This window comes from Archocentrus centrarchus, chromosome 17 (genome assembly GCF_007364275.1).
Source record: "Archocentrus centrarchus isolate MPI-CPG fArcCen1 chromosome 17, fArcCen1, whole genome shotgun sequence".
NCBI classification, from domain to species: Eukaryota; Metazoa; Chordata; class Actinopteri; order Cichliformes; family Cichlidae; genus Archocentrus; species Archocentrus centrarchus.
This window is the reverse complement of record NC_044362.1, coordinates 14,796,133-14,805,434: the sequence shown is the minus strand read 5'-3', so window position 1 is coordinate 14,805,434 and position 9,302 is coordinate 14,796,133. Positions and strand designations below refer to the sequence as shown.

General features: G+C 42.1%; 1 protein-coding gene across 1 annotated transcript; it reads right to left on the bottom strand.

Moving 5' to 3' along the window:
- Positions 1 to 387: 387 nt before the first annotated feature.
- On the bottom strand, positions 388 to 6,635 carry prss56 (serine protease 56). Its single transcript, XM_030751551.1, has 14 exons — positions 6,329 to 6,635; positions 4,839 to 4,997; positions 4,470 to 4,724; positions 4,186 to 4,378; positions 3,979 to 4,087; positions 3,716 to 3,872; positions 3,334 to 3,476; positions 3,043 to 3,202; positions 2,705 to 2,893; positions 2,387 to 2,578; positions 2,005 to 2,207; positions 1,146 to 1,686; positions 948 to 1,054; positions 388 to 858 (listed from the first exon to the last, which is right to left on the bottom strand). Exons 1-14 carry the CDS (start codon positions 6,426 to 6,428, stop codon positions 685 to 687), a joined length of 2,682 nt encoding a protein of 893 aa, XP_030607411.1. The 5' UTR covers positions 6,429 to 6,635; the 3' UTR covers positions 388 to 684.
- Between the last annotated feature and the right edge of the window lie 2,667 nt (positions 6,636 to 9,302).

Sequence of the window (9,302 nt, the reverse complement as noted above, 5' to 3'; positions counted from 1 at the left end):
TTTGCCAGTTGTGGCTAATGACAGACAATAAGAGACTCTAGAGGCTGGTGTATTTCTGGATCCTTTTACAATTCCCCATCTTGACGGTATAAGAAGAGAAACATGGAAGCACTTGTCATCAGAGCAACAGCTGCTTTCCCTTAAAGGGGAGAATGAATGAAGGAATGAATGTGGGGGTCACAAAGAGAGAACAGTCAGTACTGAAAACTGCAGGACTAGCAAGATTAACTGTCAACGAAATCTTTCCTAACATTCAACACAGCATCCCATAACATCAGCAACAGTTTTATTGATATATCTTTTTTTTTTTTTACAAAAATACAAATACTTTTTTCTATACAAATAAATATTGTAAGAATAAACATTACATAATATATATACCGTGTATGTGCTTTACAAGAGGCTCAACCTTTGTAAAAGACAATATGAATAACTTATCATTTTGTTTGAGATTCATAAGTTAGACAAGGCTGCGTCTCCAACCACATAAAAAAATGTGGTGTTACTGGTAATCAGTAATGGGGTTGATACATTCATGCTTTCATTTCGAATCAATGAGACATCAAAGGAGACAAGAAGAAGCAAAGTTTGTGTGCGTCTCTCTCTGTTAACAGTTCTTCACTTGGAGAGACTTTCTGAAACCGTCTCTCATTTTAGCACTCTTATGCATTCTTAAGACTCAAGTTAAGACTTGAGGGCCTCCAGTGCCAAAGCAATGATCCTTGGCACGCTGCGGTAGAATGATTCATTTTCTAGGCCCACAAGACTGTAGAAGGTCAAAGGTCTTCCTCCAACTACAGCTCTGACCCGCGCATGGTAAAGTCCTCGATCATTCTTTGAGCCCAGATCAACTAACACCTAAAGAAATGAGAGATCCCGTTTCAAAAGGAACGTTTTAAAAATAATAAAACAATTGCACTGCATGCGCATTATGTCTTTGTATTCACCTCCTGGAAGTTCATGTGTAGATTCTTGCTCGGGATGTTTAAAACCCAGCTGTAGGACTCTCGGACTTGGCCCACTTTCTGTGAAGACTCGCTCACTCCAGGACAAACTGCTTGGGGAAAACAAAGATTTCATTTGAGAACGTGCATTTCTGATAATATATTTAATGAAACTTGTCTGAATAAAGCTGCTGCACATACTTTTCCCATTGGTACCAGCTGTTTGCCTCCTGTGAAGAAGGCTCCTGTATTTTCTGTGAAGACTTAAAGGCTTGTCAGCAGTCTGTCCGGGGTCAGCAGTCTCTGTGGGAGTGCTCTCAGTGACTGGCTGGACAACAGTTGTTGACTCTGTTCTGTCTTCGTTTTCAGAAAATGTAAAATCCTCTGATGTGGTGCTCCATTTTACATTAGGAGTAGCTTCTTCCCCAAATGAGGTTTCACTCTGAAATCTTTCTTCTGCCACAATCCCACTTTGTGTCCTTAATTTCTTAACATCATTTATCAGAGCTGTTAGAAGTGACCAAGGCTTCTGTGACACCCAGGAAGAGGAGGGTGGGTTGGTGTGGTCTGGTGTTCCAGTGGAAGGAGTAAGAAAAGACGGACTGCTGGGAGACTCCTCTTGATGGTAGACTGAGTCAAAGTGCAGGATGGGAGGAGCAGCTCTGGAGTCCAGTTTGGACCGCAGAGCTGAGATGATGGATTGATATTCTCCCTCCAGTTGCTGTACAGAGGAGTCTTGTGTCTGGAGACATTAAAAATACAGTTGGATGTTAAGGTCAAGCTGACATAAATCCACATGGAAACAAAGAGAAGCCATCTCTGTAAATGAAAGAAAACTGTGCTGTCCCAAGATCTACAGTTTATAAGGGATGTTATATTTCACTGTGATATATCACTGGCATAAATTTTGTAGTAAAGTGCTGTAATTAAGTACATTTTATTTTGTGCACATCCTTTGAATATTCAGTTATTTATTAAATTAAACACAAATACAGTTCAAACGGACATCTGTGTGAGATAAACTGTGCATCACTTTATTCCCGATCATTAAACAATATACCTGTAAGAAAAGCTTGTCCTCCTGTCTCTTGGGTTTGGAGGAGATGTCTGTGAATGTGTCAGGGTTTTGTTTATCCATATCATCAGCCATGTTTCTGAGGTATTTCTCCCAGTCGTCCACCGAGGCTCCGACATCTCTGAATAAGACTGGGGGAACCGGAGGTGGACACTGCTCTGCTGGTACCGCAGCTCCACCTAGCTTTTCTGCAAGTAATAAAACACCTGTTATAGCACCAAGCAAGAAAACATGACAGTTTGAGCAGATAAAGACGTGCTGTGCAACGCTGCAGAAGGTGAATAAACATTCATATTTCTGTCCTGTCTTTGATTATCCATTTTAAGCTTGGATAAATGATGGAAAATATAAAGTGTCAGTCTTGTACCTCCAATCTGTTTGAGACTGTGGCTCAGGCCTAGGTCCCTCCTCTCTCTGGTGTGAGTGAAAGCTGTGCTGTAGATGTGCTCCACAAGCTGAGGCAGAGTCTGGGTGAAGAAAGTCAGGTCCACTTTGTCCCTGATGTAATCCTCGGCCCTCTGGAGCAAGTCCAACAGGGTCTGCAGGAACGAGTGCAACTCTAGTTGACAGACAGAAAACAAAATACAAAATGAACCTCAAACCAACATTAAACAAACACAAAAACACTATATGAGGTATTTGTTATGCATTCATGAAGCTAGGCTTTTCAAATAAAAGTACTCACGACATTTCTTGAAGCGGGTGAGGCATTTGTCCTCGGCCATTTGGCTGCAAGCACTGGCAGACTGACCTGGAGGACAGGTCAGTTTATAAAAGCGACACAGAGAACTGAACTCTGACCTCTGCTCTTCCTCTGTCATTTCAGTTGTCTTCAGAAGCTCTGGACATGTTGGCTCCCGGCTTCCAAATGACTCTAAAAAGGAGAAGTAGAGCTGATGATTTCATGATGATAGTGATCAGTATTAAGGAGTAGCCACTGATAATACTTTTCAGATTACTCTGATTAATTTACTTTTACAATAAAATAAGGTCACGTCAGATTCTTTTGTGCAAACAACTCACTCTGTATCTCAGCCTGAATCCAGTCAGAGAAGGCAGACACCCGTGTGTAAACTCCGGGCTTGCCTTTCTCTCCACAGCCGTCTCCCCAGGAGATGATGCCATAGAGCTGAAATCGGCCTGAAATTCGGTCCTGATAGATCAGGGGGCCACCAGAATCTCCCTGCAGATTACAGATATTTCCCCAAAGATTTGAATAGTTTGGCAGGTCTTTTGCAATTAATTAAAATCATGCCACTTCAATAACTGACAATGACAATTCAAAAATGACCCTAGAAATGCTGGTCTCCCCACCTGACAAGAGTCTATGCCTCCAGAAAGATAACCAGCACAAAGCATAGTGTTGGTGACCAGTTCTTTGCCAAGAGCACTCTTACAAGTGCTTTGAGGCAACAGAGGCACCTTGGCCTCCATCACCACATCAGCAGATGGGCCATCTGTGGAGAAAAATACACAAAGGAATGCACCATTATTGATTTTTTTTTTTTAGGATATCAAATGAGTTGTAGTTTCACAGGGCTAGTACCATAACCATGTGTCTAAAGTTTACTCTGAATAATAATAGGTTTTAATCTTCAGGCTTTGCAGAATAAGGATAAGGACAACACATGCAGGAGTTTTTGAATTTACCAAAACATTAACAGGGACGTGATGAAAGTGCATGTCTCTAACTCACCCTCATAGAGGGAGCCCCAGCCTGCCACCAGACATGGGCTGCCAGTGGGGGGCTCTATGCCAGAAGGAAGACACACTGGGGTGACATGTTCAGACAGGACCACTGGAGAAGTCAGCTCCACCAGAGCTATATCATTGTTAAATGTCTTTGGGTTGAACTGCAGAAAGATGAGAAAGATGTTATTATTGTTTAACTGAACACTGAATTTCTGATTGAACTGGATAATTGAAATAATAAAGGTGTAATCCCACTTTGGTTTTTACCTTAGGATGGGGGATGATGCGATTCACTTTGAGAACCTGCTCATCGGGGTCAGTCTTGGTGATGTCAAATTCGCCTACAACGGCTGTCCAGTAGCTCTCACTACGGCTGCTGCAGAAATCAAGAGATTACTGATTTGAAAAATGCTGTGAATCAGACAACTATCTGATATGTGTTTATGTAGAAAATATTCATACATGCACACTTACCCAGCGAAACAGTGTGCAGCAGTGACCACCCAGGAGCTGTCCACCAGAACCCCCCCGCACATCAGACCGCCATCCAGCTGCAGGTTAACTAGCCACGGCCAGCTGCCTGGAGGTGCAGGGGAGCCGCCCACAATCCTGGAGCGGGGCTGTGTAATGTTTCGCACTGTGGGTGACCTCTGACCACACACTGCTGCTGGGACAGAAAAGAGACAGTGATGGTGAAAAATGCAGCAAAACAAATAAATCTCATGCCTCTGCATCTGCGAATAGATGTCTCCCCTCACCTTGTGTGTGTGTCTGCATAGCTGGTTCAAGGTTCTGCATCGTGTTAAGCAGGCTGCACTGGAGGACACGAGCGCTGCAGCTCTCCCCCATGATCCTGATGCAGCGCTCTGTGTCCACCTCACCAGGTGGACAGCGATTCTGATAGTACGCACAGGCCTGACTTAGAGCCCAACTCCTCTCTGCCTCACCTTGAAGCTTCTGGGCCTTACTGATGACCTCACAGCTGGGCTCTGATAGAGTATTGGAAGAAGACACTGTTGGACAAGAAGGGGACATTACAGACATACCAAGAAAACATCTAGCTGTGATACAATGTGACTAAAAGATGATCAGGAATAAAATGGCAGTAAGTGTGATGTAGCACTCACGGCAGGACCCTGACAGCTGTCCGCAGTTCTGAAACAGGCAGGGAACACAACCTTGGCAGCTGGCTTCAGCCCGGCTTCTCTCAGACGTTGCGCGATCGAGAGAAGACAGAGCACTGGTCATGGCTGCTTCCAGAACAACAGTGCCACGGTCAGAAAGAGCTGCAGGAGAGGACAGGAAGAAAAAGAAGAGAAGAGAAAGAAAGACATATTTTAACATTTCTAAACAGAAAACTGGAGAACAAAAAGATGTGCAAGGAAAGAGAAGAAAACACAGATGAGCCATTTAAATCAATCTGCAGAAACTGCAATACAGAATGACAAATATACATTTTGGTGCATACATTGGTATACGCCTCCAAACTCCAATACTTGATTGGGTTGCAGTGCAAAGTCAATCAGTTCTACTGTTCAGGGTAACAGATTTTTCCCTGAACACATACCCAGAGATTTGTTTATAATATTCTGATAAAAATGACCAAATTTTTGAAGAGAAACTCTTAGCAAAAGTTTTAAAAGAGGGTTGTTATAAGAAAGACAGCCATTTGCTGTGGGAACACAGTGCATGTAAGCATTAGTATGAACTGGTGCAGCTTTCTGGTATGTGTGTGAGTAGCCCCCTTTTTCTCATGCTGCTCTTTGAGCTCATTGGCAGCATTTTGGGGAAGCTAGCTCACGCTCAGCACCCTGGTGAGTCTTCTACAGACACACTTCAATCGGGCCGCCGACCCTGCAGCCCCCCTCTGTGCCACAAAACATCACAGGATACGCCACTAACAACAACAATGCTGATTGAAGATTTAATTAGATGGCCAGGGTTGAGCGGACAGAGGCAGGGACAGGCCCTAAGGGCACAGGCTGGCAGCCTTGGGGCGGCTGGGACCCATAGTCCCTTGTTCCAAACACAGTGCCATCACCAGTAACTTGTATGAAGGCTCTGCTGTACTCAGCACCTCAACCAGAGAAAGCCAGAGGCCCCCCAACACTGTGCACTCCTGCAGGACCTAAAGGTCATACTAAATGAAACTAATGGACCCAAATCTATGCTGTTTAGAACAGAGGTCATGAGGACTAGTACTGAAATTCATTGGTCTTCATATGTGTTTTGGTTCTGTTACAGTGTGCTGTTTTACTTTTTTAATTTATATATTTATTTACATTTAAAAATGTAAACAATCGCCCACCTTACATATAAAATGAGGATAAAATGTTAGGATTTTGGGAGGTGTGCATGTGACAAATTTAAGGTGAATCTCACTGAGATGAGCAGCATCACCAGATGTTTCCTCTGACTTGTTAAAAGGCATTAATGCTTTAAGCAATAACGTTAATTTGCAGCTATGATCTGTAAAAAAAACAAGAGAATTGTTTGCTAGTAAAAAGGTTTGACAAAAGTCTGACATAAAATCTCCCAAATATAGTCACTGATAGCTACAGCTGTGGCCTCTCTTAACATAAACTGCCAAAAATGATGAGCCAGAGCTGTGGTTTACCTTTAAGAGCACTTTGGGGCATCCTGTAGACCTCTCTCCCAGCCGGGGCTCCCAGAAAGCAGTCCAGCCCCATAAGCAGCAGTGATACCAGCAGAGGCATGCTGTCAGAGCATCAGACCTCCACTCCACAGTGGCAAGAAGCAAGCAGACAGGAGACACACAGGATGACTGAAGAGGATGCAGATGTGCTGGAGATGAGGCTGGTCTGCAGTGTTTGCAGGTCCTTGTTGTCTGGTGGCTCTATGCATTCACTGAATGTCTCCCTCCTCCTGACTCTCTGGGCTCTCTCCCAAACTGTGGTGCAGGGCATCTGTCTGTAAGTTTACTTAGAGGAACAATAGATGAATGGAGTGGTCCCTGGTATATATAGAGGTCTCAGCGGACCACAAGTAAGAGGGAGGGGGTAGAGGATAGGAAAGAGAGAGGGAGAGGGAGGGAGAATTGCTCCCTTGGCCAATACACAAACAGATGAATTCATTATGACTGTGACAGCAAATCGGGTGCAACTTGCCAAAGCTGGACATTACAAAGAGGCTTGGTTCTATGAAAGAAGACCAAGTGAGAGAGTGAAAGAGAGATGGGGGGGAGCAGAACGATTGGCTGAGCTGTGGGGAAGGGGGTGTTGTTTGAATTAATGTGAGAGAAAGTGGGAGAAAGTTATACAGTTAAGGGTATGTGCTGATGCAAGACAGGAGTAGAGGAATGTAGAGTGTTAACACCTCAACCAACGAGTCGCAGTGTTACAGGAGCAAGCAGGACACAGAGGGAGGCTGAGTGTGAGAGAGCAGGAGCAAGTGAGAGGGAAGTGTCTGCCCTTCCCCATGCCCCTCAAAGAGGGCATTGTCCCAGGCGTCCCTCTGAGGATGGCCACATCAAAGCCGTCCTCCGGGCATCACTTGGATGCCGCTTCCATTGATCACTTACAGTCTTTTATCCCCTCCATTAAAATATTGTCAGTTCACATCACTTTTGTCTTTCTCTGATGAACTTTGCTTTTGTTACATAAAGATACAGTAAAAGACTGCTTAGGAACATGATGTATTTTTAAAGTCCAGAAGAAATCATTGATTGAGACTAAAAGTTTTATTTTATTGTAGATTTTGGTCACATTTTTAAGTTTTCTCCCATCATCTAATATGATAAAAAATACTGACATTAAAATTCAAACTTAGAGAAAATGTTATTATATAGATATGTTCTATCATCCTATTTAATACATGCATATTTACAGATTTTCCAGAAAAGCCACAGAACAAACATTTAACAAGACCCATGAGGTGATATCTAATTCCTTAAATGTAGATTCTGAAGTGTGTCTTTACTGTAGTCTGTCACACAGTATAAGCAATAATATCTTGTTAAACATTCGATCTAATTATGTAAAAACAAATATTAGCACACTAAATCAATAGAACTATGCCCCATATTAAAAAGGATTAATGTGCCTTAATGCAGCTGATGTATGATGAAGGTTCAAGGGCATAAAAAGTGAAACTGAAATCTAATGATGCTAACAATCATTTTACAGCTAATTCACTGATTCTTTTAAAAGCTAAATAACTGTCAAAAACATTTACTTTTTCATCTGACTTAGGCTAACTCCCCAAACCCTGTAGGCAAGTCTCTTTAACAACGTGCTCACTTATTTGAACTCATTTAAACTGAATCTGGAATATTTTTAACTTACAATTTACATCCAGAAACAACAATCAGACCATTAATCAGTTATTGTTAGCAAACTGTCTCAACCATTTAATCATAACTATTAGATTACTATTTAAGCCATTTGTCCACTAGTTGTAGTTACAGGGCTAATTGATTTAACAGAAATCTTTGGCCATAATTTTATCCAGCTATATCTAGTTGAATATTTTCAGAAACAATTTGAACTTGAATTTTAACTAGCTGTTTCTAGTATGTTTAGATAACAGTAACCAATAGCAAGATTTTAAGTGGGCTATTTCCACTGTGTCTATTCTTTGTTTTGACCATTACTTCTCAGTTTAAATCAATTATCCATTTATTTTGATTGTCTGTTTTTTTTCAACCATTTATTTATTTATTAACTTTTCAGCTCAAACCTGTTCAGGCCCACTGACTGAACTAGTTGTCCACCTATGGTTGCAGCAGATGCTGCCCCTCCCTGAGCCTGGTTCTGCTGGAGGTTTCTTCCTGTTAAAAAGGAGATTTTCCTTCCTACTGTCACCAAGTGCTGCTTATAGGGGGTCGTTTTGACTGTTGGGTTTTCTCTGTAATTATTGCAGGGTCTTTACCTTACAATATAAAGTGCCTTGAGGTGACTGTTGTAATTTGGCGCAATATAAATAAAATTTAAGTGATGTGAATGAGTCATGCTGTATAAAGCACTTTGAGTGCTCATAGTAGAAGCACAATATAAGAACCAGTCTATTTGCTTGTCACTCTTGTGAATCACAGCTTTTCCAGCATTAAGCACCACCAATGGCTGTGCAGTTGACTACTCAGCCATTAGGCCAAAGAGGAGAGCTCCAATACTAGAGAACCTTTGTGTTGCAGCTCATGAGTGATGTGTGTGTGTTTTGGCAGTTTTTAACTGTTTTGACTTACTCTTTTGATCATCTTCTAGGTTTTGTTGGCTTTTGTAACTGTCTCCTTTGTTTGCCTTCTGCCTAATTTGCCTTCCTGTCTCCTTTTTTCAAACTGGACAAGTTGTGTTACTTTCCCTACATTCCCTAGGCTTCTTGGCAGATCTAACAACTTATTTTAGTAGTTTTTGATTGTAAACTTAAAAGAGTGATTCAACTGATAAAAACAAACAACCAAAAAAAAACCCCAGAATGTTCTGTATATTCACATGGGGCCACAGTCTAGATGGATGCACAAAGACGTCTGTGCTGACTAACCCAAAAGAGGAGTACAAATTGGAGTCAACTCTGAGCCAACTAACCGGCTGAACGATAAAAGGAGCGGCTGCCTAATCTAGCAGAGCATTATC

Excerpts from the sequence above, each read along its gene's own strand:
- prss56 (XM_030751551.1), bottom strand. The coding sequence starts at position 6,428 with ATGCCTCTGCTGGTATCACTGCTGCTTATGGGGCTGGACTGCTTTCTG. Across the intron at positions 4,379-4,469 it reads TATGCAGACACACACACAAG|CAGCAGTGTGTGGTCAGAGG; the intron begins GTGAGGGGAGAC and ends TTTCTGTCCCAG. Across the intron at positions 859-947 it reads TACACATGAACTTCCAGGAG|GTGTTAGTTGATCTGGGCTC; the intron begins GTGAATACAAAG and ends TCATTTCTTTAG.